At 43.6% G+C, this 21,800-nt stretch overlaps 1 protein-coding gene across 1 annotated transcript in view; it reads right to left on the reverse strand.

Annotated features, from left to right (window-relative positions):
- The window catches only part of LOC139388353 (bifunctional heparan sulfate N-deacetylase/N-sulfotransferase 1-like), a 144,038-nt gene that overhangs the window by 58,720 nt on the left and 63,518 nt on the right, over positions 1-21,800 (reverse strand). Inside the window, exon 3 of the mRNA XM_071134968.1 lies at positions 872-1,822. Within this exon, the coding sequence (XP_070991069.1) occupies positions 872-1,426 (555 nt within the window). The 5' untranslated portion in view covers positions 1,427-1,822. The remainder of the gene's footprint in view (positions 1-871; positions 1,823-21,800) is intronic.

Genomic DNA, 21,800 nt, shown 5'->3' on the forward strand with positions numbered 1-21,800 from the left:
CTGCTCTTGGAGGTAGATGACACCAAGGCGGAACCTGCCCACCTTTTACGCAGCCGGGAGTCATTTAAAAATTAACGAGCGCATATTTCATTCAGCAACTTTTACCACAGAATTCTCCCTCGGATTCAGGGAGGTACACATTAGAAAAAAAATGTACTATTTCTCTAGTCATTTGACTATGTGCTTACATAAACCAATCTAGGTGTCTATTTTCTCTAAACCTGACCTCCAGCAATGCATGCATATCCCAGAGTGGGAAAGGATATTTAGTGCTTAGGTCAGGAGGACTTCTTCTAGTCTATGTGGTGATTGCAGCCTATTGCAGAGAGAGGGCCAAGGGCAGAGTCAGGGTGAAGGGGACTGATGAGTCTAATTCACCATGATGGGGTCAGACTGAAGAGGTGCTTAAGCACAAAAAGATTTGGCGCGGCAGGTAGCCTAGTGACGACCGCCGTGCCGCCACACCCTCCACCTCCTCCCGGGCGCTCCCTCCACACACGGCCAGGCCCTCAGATGTGTTGCGTTGGGCCAGTAACCGAAAGGTTGCTGGATCGAATCCCCTGCCTGAACAAGGCAGTTAACCCACTGTTCCCCGATAGGCCGTCAATGTAAATAAGAATTTGTTCTTAATGTTCTTAACTGACTTGCCTAGTTAAATGAAGGTTACAACAACTGATGGACACAATCAGTACAAGTGCCCCTAGAATTAAAATTAGTCATTTATATAGCTTCACAGGCATCTTTATTTTGCTACTGTTTCTACTGTTTACACAGTTGATTAAAGATAACAATACTGGATCGGTGTCCTGGGCTGAAATCAGTGACTGGCTCTCATCTTAAAAGAAGCCTATAAAACCCACTGCATACTAACCTTAAAGAAGCCTATGATACCCACTCCATACTCCACACAGTACTTGTCCAGCAGGTCTCTGTTCCAAGCGTCCAGGTTGACATACTTCAGGATGTTCTCATAGATGACCAGTGTGAAACGGCCTCTGTCCTTGTCTGTCAGGGTAGGCATGTCCCCCTTTCCCGGGGCCATCTCGGTTCGGTAGAGGAAGCGGCCAGACTCCAGGATGGCCACAATGTCCTGTCCCAGCTGGGAGTATAGGCTCTCCACAAACACCAGCACCACAGGGTCAGTGCGCAACACATCTGAGGGCCTGGCCGTGTGTGGAGGGAGCGCCCGGGAGGAGGTGGAGGGTGTGGCGGCACGGCGGTCGTCCCAGTCAGCAGTGCCCTCCTCCGGCCCTCCCATGCCCCCCGCCGCTGGTTCCAGCTCCCGCTTGACTCCGTAGAGGAAGTAGGCGGAGACCAGGACGCTCACCATGCAGAAGAGGAACAGGAGCAGGAGGCTGGTCTGGAGAGTGAGGGAGTGAGACTGACGGAAGAGCCGCCGGAGGCGACCGCATGACGCCAGCAACATCACCCCGCACAGACTCAGTCCCAGAGTGCACGGCGAAAACAATCCGAATGTAATGGTAGGTGGTAGAGATTCTTCCTCAAAAATACAATAGGCTCCTCCACATCACGTACTCATGTCACCATTGCCAAGGGGTGGTGGGAGAAACATAGGCAGGGGACACCATCAGTGTGGGTGGGTGGCTCTCTGGCAGACAGGGATATGTGCCTTTAACCCATCCACCAGCCCCCTGCCCTCCCCACCCCCCCGACACCGCTTACGCTCTAAATCCTGGGGCTCTCTATAGGACTTGCAGAAGGACAAAGGTGGTGACGGAAGATGGTTCTCTGGAGTCACACAGGTAGTCCAGCAAGGTGCTGCTCTTCCAGCAGGTCATCCCCAAAGCATTCTCCAGGAGACCTGGAGGACAAAGACAAATATTCAGAGATTAGAACAGGACTGTTCAGTGTTCCACATATACACAGAGATTAGAACAGTACATTGTTCCAGATTTACACAGAGATTAGAACAGGTGAGGATCTGCAGAGAAGAAATGGGAGAAACTCCCCAAATACAGGTGTGCCAAGCTTGTAGAGTCATACCCAAGAAGACTGGAGGCTGCAATCACTGCCAAAGGTGCTTCAACAAAGTACTCAGTAAAGGGTCTGATTACTTACGTAAATGTGATATTTCCGGGTTTTTGTTTTGTTTCTAAAGACCTGTTTTTGGCTTTGTTATTATGTGGTATTGTGTGTAGATTGATTGGGGGGGGGGGGGGGGGGGCAGATGGTCTGCGCATGCTCTGAGGACGTGGCTAGGGATGCCGTTGTCATATCTTTGGCTATGCCGGATTAAGTGATATGACATGCTATTCTATGAAATAATTTCTCTGTAATTCATATTTTCTGATTAAGCTAATCAGGTGAATGTAATTAACTAGAAAGCCAGGGCACAATGAAATAATGTTTATAGAGCTGTTATCTTCCGAATAAACTCTTAACGACTGTGTAATCTTTTACATCAATAGTAGTCAATATTTAATCGTCACTTTATTCAGTCTCATCTGAAAGTTGTAAATTCTTGGTTATCTTCACGAACCCTGGCTAACAAGCTGAATCAGCAATACAAAATGTGGTTTATTTATTGATTATAATTTGGTTTATTTATTTACTAAATTATCACACAGAATTACATCATACATTAATTACAAATTATGTCAAAGAAAATGTCCCTGGTGGACGGAGCCGACATGACGGCTGGTTACACAAAGGAAAGGGGTTGGGTTTGAATGAAAGAGCCGGAAGACTGAGGAAACTTTAGAGTGTTTTCTATCCAAATCTACCAGTTATATGCATATCATATATTCTGGGCCCGAGTAGCAGGCCGTTTAATTTGGGTATGCTTTTCATCCAAAACTCCAAATGCTGCCCCCTACCCTAGAGAAGTTAACGTAGGACCGTCGCCCTAACGTCCTTGGAACAGGAAGTTACATTTTCGGAATATAGTAGGGGAGAGAAGAGCGTGTTTCATAATTTATAACCAATGCAGGGCCACTGAGATGAGCATAGTTCACCCATGAAAAAACAATTATTTCATTTGGAAGCTAAAATTACATTACATCTTTTCACAAATAGTTTCGTATTTAAACATTTAAATTGCACAACAATTCCATGTGAATCTGATACCTAGAATGTGTAGACTTTCCAAGATACAGTTTATGTCGTCCTATCATCAGTAATAATGTCTCAGACGCCAACTGATCTGGCATCATATTCATTTAGTACCAACACATATTTTCAGCTGGTTGGATTACCGAAATATGGTTCCGTTCCCATACCTTTTTGATGTTCCCAGACTCTCTCTCAATGTTAACAAAGGGATTTTCAATAGCCACATCGGTAGAGTAGAGAGAGGAAAAAGGGGAAAGGTATTTATGGGGGTCATAACCCGCCCCAGGCCAACGTCATGACACGTCATGGGCCGGCAGCCTTGTGAGGGTTAACACGCTTAAATGTCTTACGTACATCGGCCACTGAGAACGAGAGCCCACAGTCCTCAGGAGCAGCCCCAGTCGGGGGAACTGTGTTATCCTCAAAATGGACGAAGGTGGTGTTTAGCTTGTCCAGGAGCAAGACGTCTGTGGTCGCAACGTGGCTGTTTTTCCCTTTGTAGTCTGTGATTGTCTGGAGTCCTTAACACATACATTGTGTGTCTGAGCCGTTGAAATGCGACTCCACTTTGTCTCTGTACTGTTTTGCCTGTTTGATTGCCTTATGGAGGGCATAACTGCACTGTTTGTATTATAGGGGAAAAATATCCCTATACACTTCCTGATGAACTCGGTCACCGTGTCAGTCAATGTTATTCTGGAGGCAACCCGGAACATACAGTGGGGCAAAAAAGTATTTAGTCAGCCACCAATTGTGCAAGCTCTCCCACTTAAAAAGATGAGAGGCCTGTAATTTTCATCATAGGTACACTTCAACTATGACAGACAAAATGAGACTTTTTTTCTCCAGAAAATCACATGGTAGGATTTTTATGAATTTATTAGCAAATTATGGTGGAAAATAAGTATTTGGTCAATAACAAAAGTTTCTCAATACTTTGTTATATTCCCTTTCTTGGCAATGACAGAGTCAAACGTTTTCTGTAAGTCTTCACAAGGTTTTCACACACTGTTGCTGGTATTTTGGCCTATTCCTCCATGCAGATATCCTCTAGAGCAGTGATGTTTTGGGGCTGTTGCTGGGCAACACGGACTTTCAACTCCCTCCAAAGATTGTCTATGGGGTTGAGATCTGGAGACTGGCTAGGCCACTACAGGACTTTGAAATGCTTCTTACAAAGCCACTCCTTCGTTGCCCGGGCGGTGTGTTTGGGATCATTGTCATGCTGAAAGACCCAGCCACGTTTCATCTTCAATGCCCTTGCTGATGGAAGGAGGTTTTCACTCAAAATTCACCCAAAGTAACAAAGCCTACCATCAGTAACACACTACGCCGTCTGTCACTGCAGGATTTGAGTCCCTGGCGGCGTAGTGTGTTACTGATGGTAGGCTTTGTTACATTGGTCCCAGCTCTCTGCAGGTCATTCACTAGGTCCCCCCGTGTGGTTCTGGGATTTTTGCTCACCGTTCTTGTGATCATTTTGACCCCACGGGGTGAGATCTTGCGTGGAGCCCCAGATCGAGGGAGATTATCAGTGGTCTTGTATGTCTTCCATTTCCTAATAATTGCTCCCACAGTTGATTTCTTCAAACCAAGCTGCTTACCTACTGCAGATTCAGTCTTCCCAGCCTGGTGCAGGTCTACAATTTTATTTCTGGTGTCCTTTGACAGGTCTTTGGTCTTGGCCATAGTGGAGTTTGGAGTGTGACTGTTTGAGGTTGTGGACATGTGTCTTTTATACTGATAACAAGTTCAAACAGGTGCCATTAATACAGGTAACGAGTGGAGGACAGAGGAGCCTCTTAAAGAAGAAGTTACAGGTCTGTGAGAGCCAGAAATCTTGCTTGTTTGTAGGTGACCAAATACTTATTTTCCACCATAATTTGCAAATAAATTCATAAAAAATCAGACAATGTGATTTTCTGGATTTTTTTCTCTCATTTTGTCTGTTATAGTTGAAGTGTACCTATGATGAAAATTAAAGGCCTCTCTCATCTTTTTAAGTGGGAGAACTTGCACAATTGGTGGCTGACTAAATACTTTTTTGCCCCACTGTATATTACAGTATAATAATAGTGAAGACATGCAATTATCTCATCATAAATGCAGTCTTCTTTTCAGAAAAAGCTTAAGAGATTAGAAAATGACTATTCAGTGTTCCAGATATACACAAAGTGCTTTCAGAAAGTTTCAGACCCCTCGACTTTTTCCACATTTTGTTTCATTACAGCCTTATTCTAAAATGATTTTAATTTTATTTTTTTACTCTCTGCAATCTACACACAATACCCCATAATGACAAAGCGAAAACAGGTTTAATTAATTTTTTTGCAAATATATATATATATATATATATATATATATATATATATATATAAATAAATATACATATGTGTTTATACAAATATACATATGTGTTTATATAAATATACATAATGTGTACCATTAAAGAATACCATTATTACCCAAGACCCTTTGCCATGAGACTCGAAACGGCGCTCAGGTGCATCCTGTTTTCATTGGTCATCCTTGAGATGTCTCTACAACTTGATTGGAGTCCACCTGAGATAACTTAAATTGATTGGACATGATTTGGAAAGGCTGCTGCTGGTTAGAATGCCTGCACCTCGTTTTTTTTTTGTCTTCTACAAAGCACCAATTTTCAGAGGATAAAGCTAAAAAAAAAACGAGAGCTTGTTCAACCGTCGGAAAGGGCTGAAGCGACAGGGTGACAAGATCCAGCGTGCCTGGGGCTGGATCCAGTCAGGCACCACAGAGCCATTAATATACGGGCATATATGTAAAGAGTGTGGAAAAAATTGCAGGGGTATGGGGATAAAAAAAACAAAATGCATGAATACCAAAGGAAAGCAACAGCACCAAAGTACATTTATAAAGATGAAAACACAGGAGGGGAGAGGAGGGGCCAGGGAGAAAGCGATTTTATCACTTCAAAAGGGTGTTGGGAGCAGAGCGTGTGAAAGACGCCAGAGTCACCCTCCCTTTGGTGAGACACAGCTGTTCAGGTTCTAGTCCGTGAAGGCTTGCACAAATCGCAACAAATAGTGATCGAGCGTTCGTCTGACGATAGTTCAGCGCGCTGTGTTTTAGGTACCACCAGCTGTAGACCTCTGGCTGCTGACGTTTTTCATGTCTTTCTACATGTAAAATCGGTGTGCACTTGGCTTTCAGAATTCATTGAGGTGCTAAGCATTCTTGGCCAGCAAACACTATTGGTGTGTGAGCCCTTAGCGTGATCCAATTTCCCCCCATCGGGAATTTTTGAGACGGGCAGGGGGGGGCTAGCTTTAGGAAGCAAGAAAGAAAAATTCCATTAGGGGTTGCAAGGATGACGTGCAGGCATTTAACCCCACTCCCAGCCCCCTCCCCAGTCCCCACACCCAGAGTCTGAGCTCCAACCACAATACCCGTCACTTGGCTCCCATTGTGGCAGTGAGAGGGAGGTGAAGACCTGTCACCACAGGGGCTCTGCTATTCATCAACAGGGTATTTAGCCCACCCTTTTAAATGTGTAAAGGATTATGAAAACCCAGTATAATTCAGATGGCAATGCATTTGTCAAGTGAAAGAGGGGAAACACCCAATAAACATGAAGCACTAAAGCTGCTGGGTCACAGACAGTACGATTCTACTGTCTGAAGGACAGGGCTGGGCTACACAAGATTAGCTAGCTAAAACAGGAGTTTTATTAAATCCGTGTTGATGTTTTTGATGGTGGCCTGGTTTAATGTTGGCAACAAAAACAGGCAGGACAGGGCGGTAAAGGTGGCCGCAGCAAGCTCAACTGGGTGCAACAGGCACAGCTCTCAGAAACATTCAGGAAGCAAGTGGTTAGGAGAGCTAACTGTATCCTCGGCTGTCCTGATCACCCCCTTCTTGACGATTTTGAACTCCTCCCATCAGGTCCATCGTTTTAGACTTCACAAAGAGCAACAGATGGAAGAACGATGTTATCCCATAGGCTTTCTGAATCTGCACATGAAATGAAATCATGTTTATTGCGGCACTTTTGCACAATGACCGCTCCTTTTTTTAAAAATTGATTTTAAGACCGTAACCAATCTCATTATCTGTTGTACGGCTGACACAGGTTTTAATGTTTTTATCGTTGAACCCTGAATAACATTTCCCAATTGGGACAATAAAGATAACTTGAAAACACGTAAAAAGTATAACGTTTGAATATCTGTGTTCTTCTATGACAGTAGAGATAAGTGACGAGTCGGAGCGGCCTCTGGCAAATAGCTGACAAAGGAACAGATTGTATTCACCGCTCCTCCAGATCAACAAAATCCAAACTTTTCCCTGACATCATGTGTCTCATCTGAGGAACTGAATACCAGGCTGAGATGAAGGCACATAGTGTTACAAGACAACAGTGCCAAAGGATTTGAGGATTATTTTTTTGTTCAATGTAGCAGACAAAAAAAAAAGGAATGGAGGGAGGAAAAAAAGTTGTCTTCCTGGCTGGTATTTGATTCTTGTGTGTGTGTGTGTGTGTGTGTGTGTGTGTATCTGAAGTGAAGAAAGTCGATCCCAACTTTGAGTAAAATGAAAGTTTTAGTAAAAACAGTCTGAGCAACATTAATGGGTTCGAGTAGAGACTGGCTGGCTGTCTGGGTCACCAACACACTGCTCACTTCACCACACTAACAAATTGCTTTTGTGTCACAGGTTTCAAAAGCCTCTGCAATGACACACCAAACATGCGGCGGTGGTATAAAATAAAAGTAAAAAGAAATACCAGTCCAGGACTGAAAAAAAACGGGAAATTGAGGACCTTGACATTTAAGAATATGTCAACAACTCCCTTGCCAGACAGTCCCACTATTTTGTCGCAGTCAGGGGACTGTCAGATGTATGAAAATAAGCTGTGGGCATCTGGGAACAAACACAAATGGCCATTTTTTTTTAGGATGAGCGTCATCACACGTCCTGCTCTTGGGGCATCACATACAGGGGCTTCAGAAAGTATTATTCCACATGTTGTTGTTGTTGTTGTTAAAGCTGGGAATTCAAAATTGATCAAACATATATTTCTTTACTCATCTACACACAATACCCCATAATGACAAAGTGAAAACATGTTTTTAGAAATGTTAGAAAAAGTATTTTAAAAATCTCATTCAGTATTCACACACATTTGCTATGACACTCGAACTTGAGCTGTGCATACAATTTCCTTTGATCATCCTTGAGATTTCACAACAACTTGATTGGAGACCACCTGTGGCCAATTCAAATGCTTGGATATGATTTATAAATGAACTTCTCTAGGGTAGGGGGCAGCATTCAGAATTTTGGATGAAAAGCAGGCCCAAATTAAACTGCCTGCTACTCGGGCCCAGAAGATATAATATGCATATCACTGGTACATTTGGATAGAAAACACTCTAAAGTTTCCAAAACTGTTAAAATAGTGTCCGAGTATAACAGAACTGATTTGGCAGGTGAAAACCTGAGAAAAATCCATTCAGGAATGTTTTTTGTTTTTGTTTTGTAGTTTTCTATTCAATGCCATGACAGTATCCATTAACTTAGGACTCAAATTGCAGTTCCTATGCCTTCCACTAGATGTCAACAGTCTTTAGAAATTGTTTCAGGCTTGTATTCTGATAAATGAGGGAGTAAGACCAGTCTGAATAAGTGGACCCTGCCGTGTCACAGAGCTTTTCATGCGCAATCCCGAGAGAGTGCCTTTCTTGTTTACCTTTTATATTGACAACGTTATTGTCCCATTGAAATATTATAGATCATTTAGGCTAAAAACAATCTGAGGATTGACTATAAACATTGTTTGACATGTTTCTATGAACGTTACGGATACAATTTAGATTTTTTTATCTGCCTGTTTTGACTGCGTTTGAGCCTGTGGATTACTGAAGAAAATGTGCAAATAAAACTGAGGTTTATGGATATAAAGAGAATTTATCGAACAAAAGGAACATTTATTGAGTAAATGAATGTCTTCTGAGTGCAACACTATGAAGATCATCAAAGGTAAGGGATTCATTTTATCTCTATTTCTGACTTGTATAACTCCTCTACTTGGCTCGTTACTGTTTGTAATGAGTTGTCTGCTGGGTGATGTTCTCAAATAATTGTAAGGTATGCTTTCGCCGTAAAGCATTTTTTAAATCTGACACCGTGGTTGGATTCACAAGAAGTTAATCTTTAAACCTATGTAAAATATGTTTTGTTTTCCTTATTTTTATAATGAGTATTTCTGTATTTGAATTTGGCTCTCTGCAATCTCACTGGATGTTGGTCAGGTGGGACGCTAGCGTCCCACATACCCTAGAGAGGTTAACACACCTGTCTATATAAAACAGTGCATGTCAGAGCAGAAACTATACCAAGGAATTGTCCGTAGACCTCTGAGATAGAATTGTGATGAGGAATATATCTGGGGAAGGGTATAAAACAATTTCTAGATTGTTGAAATTTTCCAAGAGTAGAGTAGTCTCCATCATTGGGAAATGTAAAAAAATAAAATAAAAAAAATTAATTAAACTAACCAGACTGTGCCTAGAGCTGGCCGTCCGACCAAACGTGCAAGAAGGACCTCAGGGAGGTGACCAGGAACCCAGCGACCACTCTGACAGAACTACAGTTCTTTGGCTGAGATGGGAGAACCTGCCAGTCTCTACAGCACTTCACCAATCTGGCCTTTATGGGAGTGGCCAGACTTAAGCCACTCCTGAGAAAAAGGCACGTGACAGCACACCAGGAGTTAGCCGAAAGGCCACGTGAGAGCACACCAGGAGTTAGCTGAAAGGCCACGTGACAGCACACCAGGAGTTAGTTGAAAGGCCATGTGACAGCACACCAGGAGTTAGCTGAAAGGCCACGTGACAGCACACCAGGAGTTAGCTGAAAGGCCACGTGACAGCACACCAGGAGTTAACTGAAAGGCACATGACAGCACACCAGACACAGCTCATCACCAGTCTAACGCCATCCCTACCGTGAAGCATGATGATGGCAGCATCATGCTATGGGGATGCTTTTCAGCAGCAGGGACTTTGAGACTGGTAAGGAAAGAGGGAACAATGAATGGAATCAAATACAGGCAAATCCTTGAGAACCTGCTTCATAGTGCAAACAACCTTAGACTGGGGTGAAGACTTATGTTCCAACAGGACAATGACCCCAAACATAGTCAAAGCAATGCTGGTATGGCTTCAGAACAAGAATGTGAAAGTCCTTGAGGGGCCCAGGCAAAGCTTGAAGATTGCTGTTCACTGCCACTCTCCATCTAAGCGATTGAGAAAATCTACAAGGAAGAAAATCCCCAAATCCAGATGTGCAAAGCTGATAGACATACCCAAGATGACTCAAAGCTGTAATTACCGGCAAAGGTGCTTCTACAAAGAATTCACTCAGGGGTGTGAAGTTAGCAAAAATGTATTTAATTTTTTATAAATTAGCAAACATTTCTAAAAACATCTCTTACTTTGTTTTTCCGCACTCTAACTCATAATGACAATCAATTGAATCAATTTTGAATTCAGGCTATAACAACAAAATGTGGTATAAGTCAAGGGATATGAATACTTTCTGAAGGCACTGTACTTTATACATCAAGTGTTCCTACCTCGAGAGACAGCAATATGCTCCTAGTCCACTGACCCAGCAACATACAGTACAGGGAAAAGTCCTTTAAAAGAAATGAGCTACAAGCTGAACCATTAAGCATCACCTAGTCGATTCATGTTCAACAAACAAGGAATATAATCTTTAAATGTGGCTATCAAAATGTGAACAAGAAATCATATTCTAATATAGCCCTATTTTAATTACATTATGTAATCGTAGCCTCAGGAATGCGAGGAAAACTAGTGACTACCCTTAATAAAGCAGTTAAAATTGTAACACCGCTGCACCTAATCAAAAATGTTGTCAGACTGTAATACATGATGGACAAAGCTCTTAATGTGCTGGAATTACTGGTCATCCAATTCAAACAATCAGTGGGATTGTATTGGAGAATAGAGACAAGAAAAGAGGCTAGAATGTAAAGTAAGCTTCAAAGCTTCTCTAGTTCCTCTTCATCTGTCACTACTTCTTCAATATTTTTCTTTCTTTGCCTTTTCTAAGCACATTTGGACAGAGGAGAACGGCTACTGAAAAAAAAGGAGTGCCTCAACAACTGGGAATATTAGTGAGCCACTGATTGGAGCATAGGCCCATACACACCAGAACCCTTCCTGTAATGAGCACCGTGGGTAACTGCGCCAGGGGCTTGGGCTTACAAGACGATCCCTGGCTGCCGGCCCTGGGTGGCTAGCCTTGCAGGACTGCTTTCTCTCAGTCTCAGGCAGCCCCAACTTTAGATTCACCGAGTGTACCCAGGCCTAACCCCATGGGCTTGGTGCCATTTCACATTCACAATGACATACATTGTTTGGAGCAGATGATGACTGCCTGAGAATCCAGTCCTTGCTCAGGCATGAGGGGTTAGCAGACTGAGACTAATGCAGGTTTTCATGGCCTTCCCTTCCCGCCTCCACTCTTCTCCACTGTACACCTAAAAAGAAGTCAGGGTGGAGCTAGTCAATTGAAACAGAGGAATGGGTTGGCTCATGGGGTTTGGTATGGAGGCAGAGGACTGGGTTGGCTCACGGGGTTTGGTGGAAGTAAGATGGAGGAGCAGCATATTATGTTAAAGCTCAGAGGAATACAGACACAATATGAAATACCTCTTCAAACAGCAGATGTGGAGGACACCGATGTTTCCTGCTCCAGCTGTTCATGTGATGCCTTATTGCAGTAGGCCCTACATGCAATCAAGCTGTCTTTAAAGTGCCACGTTTCTTCAATACAATTTAGAGAAAGGAAAAAGTGAAAAGTTGGTATAGAGTGAGAAATATGCTCATTATGCCATGCTAGACACGGACTATGTTCAATTAGTCAGCCTCTGTATCTAAGGTACTGAGATAGTTAAACAACTGGTGGGAGTCAGACTAACTACTATCATCACTGAGGTTGGTCTCATTTCACTTGAAGTTGTAAATGTTCCCGAATCACCATAGCGTTTGACTGTCTGGGCTATGGGTTATAGACTATGGTTTAGGCTTACAGAGCGACTTGTTTAATTAGCATTGGATAGGAACCACAAGGGTTTCTAAGGCCATCCAGGTATTTTATTTGTAATAAATTCGTAAACCTGTTTCTGCTTTGTCATTATGGTGTAGTGCGTGTAGATTGATGAGGGGGGGGGGGGGGGGACAATTGAATCCATTTTAGAATAAGGCTGTAAAGTAACAACATGTGGAAAAAGTCAAGGGGTCTGAATACTTTCCCAAATGCCCTGTATCTATCGCAGAGGGAGGGACAAGACAATCCCCCACATGGATGACCTAAGTTGAGATACTCGGTATACCTTAGAAGTCTCACATGGGCGAGAAATCAGTTTCTGACAACACATACATGAAGAACATAAATATTGCTTTCGGTGGAACAGTATCAGTACTGCACATATGAAAGACAACACTAACCCAAAAGCTGTAGTGTTATATAAATATTCATACACATAGCTCATATAAACAAAGACATTCCGTCGTAAGAACACATACACCCAGCCATAAGACTGACCCCCTCTTCCTTATATAAACACACATCTCATCTCCCTCTAACTGGCCGGTCCCAAGAGCAAAGAACTTTTGCTGTGCACCAATGGGGCCCGCTCTGGCTAGAGCAAGGCCCGCCTCCAACCCTCCGACCAGTCAAGAAGACCGAAACGACAAGACTCCACCTACTTTATTCTATGTATAAAAATGTATGTAACCATTGTATAGGCCTCTTTTTCACCTGGCTCCTTGCCGAGTTATGTGAACTAGGTCCGTGCACGTAAAACTGCGGGACAAGATATCCCTGACTCATTAAAACTGTCTTTCGTTACAACTGAAATCCACTCTGTCCAGCGTCCGTGATTTGGTCTCAACTCTCCAGTATTTGAACACTAACAGAATTGGTAGCAGAGGATGGTTGTTCTCGAATTCGATCTATTATAAGTTAGTGTGAGAGGACGAGACTGATCACGGCTAAAAAATCAGACGGAAGAGTGACTTCCCCAGCCATTCATCTTGCCTCAGGAAATCTGATCGGAGCGCTCTATATAAAGGTGAGCAGAGCCCGTTATATCGAAATCTGCATATTGTATTATAGCCTAAACCAAATTTTGATCAGAAAGTACTGGGCGTGAGTATGAATCGGTGCCCAAATTTTTTACATAAGAACCTAAGACATTGATCGGGGAGATCTTGTTTTGCTCGTTTTTATTTTTTATTTGTATTTTTATTTTTTATCAATTGGCCTATTATTAGAAGTGTAGTATGCACGTAAAAGTTCCTATTGAATAAGTTCTAAACTGTTTAATTGGTTGTGTTTAGAGATTTAGTTAATTAATAGATCGACTGAATCTGCATGTAAAAGTTCCTATTAAATAAGTGCTTACTGTTTAATTGGTTTTGTGTAGAAGTGTAGTATGCACGTAAAAGTTCCTATTGAATAAGTTCTAAACTGTTTAATTGGTTGTGTTTAGAGATTTAGTTAATTAATAGATCGACTGAATCTGCATGTAAAAGATCCTATTGAATGAGTTGTAAACTGTTTAATTGGTTATGTTAGAGGTGTAGTCGAATAGATATAGGATATGTAAGTTTGGCCTTCCACTAGACAGAGATCGGGAATGATGTGGCTATTGCACATCAAACAATAAACATAAGATGAACCAGAGTTGACATTCCATGATTTGGAGATGGGGGAAATTAAATTGAAAGAAACGTTTGTCGCGGAGTAGGTTGGGATACGTAACTGGGCTATTATGCACACGTGCTGGTAGACAAAGCCACCTTAGTATCGAATGGAATACTGATTTTCGTTTTTTTCATTCCTGTTGATATTGCCTAAAGTTTAAAATTATTCTGACAATTGCTATAGAATCGCTGGAATTTACTGATATAAGTTCATAAAGGAACTTACTGAATTGTTTCTAGAAAGTATTTAAATAAGCCGCCGAGCTTAGTACAGACTTTGTTTGACAGACGCTAAAAGCTACACACTGATTTTTGGGTTTTTCTATTCTATCCATATTTCCTAAAGATATGTAATTATTCTGACAATTGCTATAGAATCGCTCGAATTTACTGATATAAGTTCATAAAGGAATTTACTGAATTGTTTACAGAAAGTATTTAAATAATTCACTGAACAACTCTTGGTTGTCTAGACATTCTATCTATATTTCCTAAAGAGCTAGAATTACTCTGAAAATTGTTATAGAACCGCATATATTCACTGATATATTGTTCCAAAAGGAAATCGCATAATCATTTATAGAAAATACCTAAACGAATCGCTGAACAAATTCAAATAAAATACCGGTGAAATACACACGTGGCGGGCGTCACATACTGATAACCCCCTTTGTCTCGACCAGGGACAGGCTACGCATACAACGATAGAAATAAACACCACATAGTAAGGATTGAATATACCTAAATAACGCAGTATACACATTATCAGACGAACTAGATAAAATGTCTGCAGCTACCACGCCCAAACTAAAATTCAATGAATATTTAGATCAGAGTATGATTGATAGAGCGGGAGGTAAAAAACAGTATGGGAAAGTGGAGAAAGTGTGGAAAGGATTACGGATAAGATGGACACAAGCAGGTTATTTTAGCGGAGGACCACCTACAGGGGGGAAACTCCAAGATATGCAGACAGAATTAGAGGACGCAGTAGAGCATGCAAAAGCGAGTGAGGCGGAGAGAAACAACATACACAGGTTCAAAAAAGTAGGTACAAGAGAGAGAGAGAGAGCAGAGGGGGAGCTCAAGATAGGTACATGGGCCATACAGGAGAGTAGGAGGGTGCTGCCCAAAAAACACACCAGACATGATGGGCGTGGCTATTGTGGCGTCGGGGGATGTTAAAGCTCTGCCTGAGAACTTGCCCACGGCTCCCCCTGTGGCCGTTTCTCCCTCACTATATCCACAATTGACAATGGAGGCAGTTCAGCCCCAGCCATACTCAAAGGGACAAAATCACCGGAGCCCGTCACACAACCCATTCCTACCCAGGGCACCTCCCACAATACAGGCTCCAGTTCTGAGAATAGACCAAGGGGAGTTAAAAGGGGAAATTACCCTGGGGATAACGGCTGGCCATATGGTATGTGAACAGTTCGAAACTGGGATTCCAGGAGCAGGAGACCTCCCCCAGGAACGGAGGCCGCAATGCTCCTCTGTGAACTCTCTCACCTCTGAAACCAGAGGACACTTACAAACAAGATTAGATTCAAACCACTTCTATCAGACGGATAGGGAGGACTGTCATCAGAACATGGATATCGAAAACGAAGAAGAAATTGACATGGTGCTCACCCCAGCTCCGATGGGAGCTCCAAACGTGACTAAGATGCAGGAGCTGCTGAAATCATCAATAGCTCGAGCTAAGGAACTCAGGGAGCTAATAGCTAACCAAGATAACAACAGAGAGGGAGCCTACCGTGTGGAAGGCATAATGAGAGGAACAGTAACCAAAGTTACCGAATCAATGGGGTCCGAAACACTCCGTCGGTCCTCCAGAATTGCTGATAGAAGAGAGCGAGAGCAGGAGATGGCAGGACAGTACCCCCTGCGACCGACACCAGGTGATGCACACACTGTGGAGTACCAGCCCTGGAAAATGACTGATTTAACAACACTGATGGGACAGATGCCTAGCCTACATGGAGGAGCTTCAGCGTGGCTACTTCAACTGCAGACACTTACGTCAGGCCTGCAACTCTGCCTAGGAGACATGAAAGCACTTCTAGCAAGAGCCACCGACCACGGAACCATGGAGGCCCTCATGACAGCAGCTGACCTTGGATGGCGGGCCCCAACACTGCCCATAGACCACTTCCGTACCAGATTATGGGAAGTTCTACGGAGAGCATACCCTACAGAAAGAAACCATGCCACCTTATCCTCCTTTACAATCAACCCAGGTGAGCAACCTGCAGCATACCTGGACAGGGCTAAGACCACATGGAGATCGGTCCACGAAGAACCATTCGATCACACTGATACCACACTCAGCATGTGGAAGGAAATGGTGGTCAACGGGTGTCCCGGAGATGTTAAAACCAAACTCAGAGGAACGGTAGGGTTGTTTGCACTTCCTCTGACCCAATTCAACACTCATGTGCACCACCATGTGACCCAGCACAACAAGGAAAGAGGGGGTGCTGAGAGCCAGGTGCAGTCCCTCCAGGTACAACTCCTGAAACTCCAATTGAAGGAAGCACAACAAGGAGAAAAACCTAAGAAACAGATGGTGGCGGAAGAAACGAAGGAGACGGGCACCAAAACAGACATCTCTCAAATAGTGGCCCAGACTATCTCCCAGATGATTCAACAGCAGGCCGGTCCTCAACCAGCCAACCCGGGGCCTTGGTATCCCCCGCAACCACAATTTGCATACCAGCCGCAATGGATACCAGGCCATCCAAAAAGAGGGGTTTGTTTCAACTGTAGAACTCCAGGGCACTACTCACGAGAGTGTCCATACCCACTCACACCACAACAACGCCAGTGGAACTCTACGAGAGGTCCATATGGGAAGGAAAGGGGTGGAAATAGACCTCAACAGTACGAACATCAGCAACCAGGACCCACACCCATGCATCAGCAACCCGCATACAACCAACCGCAGTTCCAGGGAATGACTGGGAGCACCATCCCCTGGTCATAGAAATGCCAACCACCCACGGCAGAAGAAGGAAACAGCAACTCCCAGACGGTTCACATGTCACCCTTCAATCAGCCATCAACCCTCAACCAGCATCGGCCAAATTAGCTGAAATCATCGGATTGACGCAGGTCCTCATCAGAGGAAAAGGAGAGACTGAATATCTATACAGACTCAGCCCATGCCCATGAAGCAGGCCACACTGATGGACCCAGAACTTTTATGAGAAACACATGGCCCCACACACGAAGGCAAACTAAAGACCCTCCAAAAAGGCCTCGCACATCTGGTGGCACCCTCACATAAAAAATATGACTGACTTATTTTATGACGATGATTTATTTTGTGACGAATGCAATGGTTGTGACAGACACAACCCAAAGAAACCATATCAAACACCAATGGGCTCATACGTAATTCCTAATGCATGTTTTCAGGATATTAGGATAGACTACACCGACATGGGCCCCGAAAATTTATCTAAAGGCAAACTCTATCTCCTAGTCATAGTAGATAGGTTCTCCAAATGGGTAGAGGCAATACTAACAAAAGGGGAGGATGCTAGGTCAGTCTTTTAAGTGGCTACAAACCAAACTAATACCCAGGTATGGCATCCCAAGACAAATCAAATTTGACAAATGGCTCACATTTAACAAACACCTGAGACAGGTGGAAGAAAGATTTGGCATAACCCACAGATTTGGATCTGTGTACAGGCCCCAATCCCAAAATCTGGTGGAACGTCAAACCAAAAGCTAAGATAGCTTTGGGATAATGACTGGTAGAGTCATGCATGGTCCACCAAGGGAGGGAGGTCATATGCCCGCCCTTGATGTACAACAAATTGTAATGTCTAATTATGTGAAAAAACTGACGGTTCTCTCTGCAGCACTCTCTACCCAGGTTCACAAGGTCCAGGAGGGGGAGCTGCCGGGGGACACGCCACTACTGAAGGTAAAGGTTGGTGACGGGGTGAGGGTTACAGTCCACAAGAGAAAGTGGCTGGAACCCAGGTGGACTGGACCGTACGAAGTGAAGGAGGTTACTTCACACTCAGTCCAGGTCAAAGGTAAATCAGGCACACCTTGACACCGCCTTACACATTGCACCCCAGCCCCAATTCCTTCTAGAACACTGACTGAAGTCAGAGCTGATTTGAGCGGCCTAAATTCGATTCCAAATGAAGACACTCCTTCCTCAGGTGATGCGGCATCAAACTCCGCCTCCCCTGAGAAGGGAACCTCGCCCAGTTAGAGGGAAATTTCTCCCTCTCTGGGTGAGGCTGGGGATATCTGGTCCCTTATTTGTGATATTCCTACTGATATTTGGAGTAACCCTAGGACTTTCACATGGTTAATTGAACAACTATTTCACCCTGCCACATCACATACACCAACCCCTACACATGTCCCTAACTCCTTTCCTGATATCACTCCCTCCAATCACTCCCGTCCCAAACGTAGCACTACACCTACAGACCCACCATGCAAACCAGACAAGGTTAGGAGCACCACCTTATGTATACCCACGATTGCAACCGCCACCTTTCTGCTATAGTTTTCACGTCTAATAGACGTGAAGAGGGGGATTTGTTATATAAATATTCATACACATAGCTCATATAAACAAAGACATTCCGTCGTAAGAACACATACACCCAGCCATAAGACTGACCCCCTCTTCCTTATATAAACACACATCTCATCTCCCTCTAACTGGCCGGTCCCAAGAGCAAAGAACTTTTGCTGTGCACCAATGGGGCCCGCTCTGGCTAGAGCAAGGCCCGCCTCCAACCCTCCGACCAGTCAAGAAGACCGAAACGACAAGACTCCACCTACTTTATTCTATGTATAAAAATGTATGTAACCATTGTATAGGCCTCTTTTTCACCTGGCTCCTTGCCGAGTTATGTGAACTAGGTCCGTGCACGTAAAACTGCGGGACAAGATATCCCTGACTCATTAAAACTGTCTTTCGTTACAACTGAAATCCACTCTGTCCAGCGTCCGTGATTTGGTCTCAACTCTCCAGTATTTGAACACTAACAGTAGCCTCTCTGTTATTAAGTAAATAAGGTAAGGACAAAAAACATGAAAAAATAAAATAAAAAATGGGTCTAAAAACCAAAAGGTTGGTTGGTTCAACGGTCTCAGTCACCTTTTCTAAAGGAAAAGCAAAACCACAACCTTCTTCAGAAAGCAGAAGTCAAACTGCGTCCAATCAGACACCAAAGTTCCCCTTCATCAGAATTTGAATTACTGCTGGAGAGCTGGAAACTGCCATCCGTGAAAACAGACACGACAAAACTTCAGATGGAGATGGTTCAGAGAAATGCAATCAGGAGCGGATGTAACATGAGAATGAGAAGTAAAAAAAAACTAAGTTTAAGGCCGCCACTGCTTTGTGACAGCACTGAATCCGTTTGACTGAGGAGTTTGAGATCCTTAGTGCTGATGTTCTATCTATCACACAGGAACATTTGTCTGTGAAATGTAATACGCCATGAACGTAGAGCACCACAAACACTAGAGTGCGTCAACTTTACCACGGTAAGACTGAAAAATAAGATTAAAATCCTTCTAACACCGTGGTCCTCTCTTCTCTCTTATTAGTAGGCAATAAAGGTCAGTCAGAACCCAAATGCTGTTCAGTTCACTGCCTTCATTCAGTCATTAGTTTATTGCAGTCACAATTCTTGCTTGCTAAAACTAATATATTATTTTATACACAGATTAAGGCTGTACTAAGGGGTATCATGAAATGGTACACGGAGAAGCAATTTTCAAAACCAACAAGCAAGACCACTGAAAATACAACCAATATTCATTCAAATGCTGTGAGAGAGAATCATATCAGAGGCATTCAGGCCATCCACAAAATGTATTTATTTTTATTTACATTTTTGTCATTTAGCAGACACTCTTATTCAGAGAATTCATTTTCAGAAATGAAATAAATTGCACAGCATACCAATGAATGGGGCACTGGGATGGTTCACCTCTGTCTCAGAGGCAGAGATAATACAAAACATTAGCAATCTGAAGGGCATAATCCAGCACAATCTGGGGAGGGTCAGGGAAGTGTAATCCTAAATCTCTAATCCTGTTTATCTAGACTGGACCAAATGCGCAAACAAGTGGCAGATGAATGTACAGACATACAGACCACAACTTAGTGTCCAACATGGACTACTGCATTGATGGATCTGGAACCCATTTTCAGTAAACCAAATTAAATCTGTCCAAGACATCAATGTGAACCAGTGAATAACATTTATGTCAATATAGCCTCAGCCTACAATGAGAACACAAGTGCCTATCCTATAAAACCATACAATCCCATTTCTTGTCGATGGAGCCACTCTGAAGGAAAGCGTCAGCCACAGTACCTTGTGAAGCGTGTCCATCCTGTGAAGAGAACTATCCTCCAGGGCCCTCTAGCAGCCTGTGTGTGTGTGTGTGTGTGTGTGTGTGTGTGTGTGTGTGTGTGTGTGTCTGCCAGGATAGCCTCTGTGCGCCTCCAATCTCCACTCTTCTAGCTAGGGTTGCTCCTACCTCCACAGGCGCTCTGCTCTACTCTCAGAGCTTCAACTCCACTTCCCCACCATGCTCAGCTCCGTCTGAGCTCACACACACAGCTTCTTCCGTCTGGTGATGAATGCAGTCCACCAGCCAGCCCTCTGCGCCAACCCAGCACAAACTGTACCACCACCATCACACCTGCTGTGTCGCTCCAATCCCTAGAGAGTACTTACTTGGCGAGAGCGGGTGTACCCCCCCACCCACGCACTGCATGACCAGAGTTTGGGGTGAGCTGCGAGCCCACCACGCTGCTTATCTAATGTGCGTTTTTGTCCGCGTGCTAATCTCCTGTTTCACTGGGACGGCGCTAACCCCATGAGCTGTACCCCTGACATAATCCCCCCATGGACTGACTCCGGCATGAGGGTAAGGGGATTACTTCCCGTTTGGAGGTGTTTGTCTCCTGACATTAAAGGAAGGGAGGGCGGGGGACAGGGGAAAAGTCTGTGTTTTCAGAGATAAAGACTGAGGGAAGCTGTGGGTCTAAATCCAATATGATACACCACTGCACGCTGCAATGTAGTTTACTTCCAAAGCTCTTCTGAAGCAACACAGATATGAAACATGAAAAGGCCAGTAAACTGAAACAGTCTCTCCAGAAATCCAGTTACGTCCAACAACCACTTAGCGGTCATAAAATGTATAATTTAATTGGGTTTCACTCAATCCATCTGTGATTACTGTACATTAAAATATTGTGCCCACAGATGGCCTTAAAAGGCAGATAGGTAGAGAGACCGTAGGGCCGCCCGATACAGGCAAAACATTTCATTTCGATATACTGGTAACTGTCAAAATAATGGAAACACTTGAGTAAAATGAGCAATACAAAGTACATTGAAAGCAGGTGCTTCCACACAGATATGGTTTCTGAGTTAAAAGGTTAAGCAATTAACATCCCATCGTGTATAAAATTCTTGGCAGGCCATTATTTTGGCTACAATGGTTATGCCCCCATAGAATGACAATGGCCCCATTCACAGGGCACGAGTGATCACAATGGTTTGATGAGCATGAAAACGATGTAAACTATCTGCCATGGCCGTCTCAGTCACCAGATTTCAACCTAATTGAACATATGGGAGATTCTGGAGCGGCTCCTGAGGCAAAGTTTTCTACCACCATCAACAAAACACCAAATTATGAAATTTCTTGTGGAAGAATGGTGTCACATCCCTCCAATAGAGTTACAGACACTTGTAGAATCTATACCAAGGCACATTGAAGTGGATCTAGGTCATGGTGGCCCAACGCCCTATTAAGGCACTTTGGGCGGCAGGTAGCCTAGTGGTTAGAGTGTTGGGCCAGTAACCGAAAGGTTGCTAGATCGAATCCCCGAGCTGACAAGGTAAAAATCTGTCAAAAGTTTTAGAACCGGTC

The sequence above is a fragment of the Oncorhynchus clarkii genome, chromosome 29, assembly GCF_045791955.1.
Source record: "Oncorhynchus clarkii lewisi isolate Uvic-CL-2024 chromosome 29, UVic_Ocla_1.0, whole genome shotgun sequence".
NCBI lineage: Eukaryota > Metazoa > Chordata > Actinopteri > Salmoniformes > Salmonidae > Oncorhynchus > Oncorhynchus clarkii.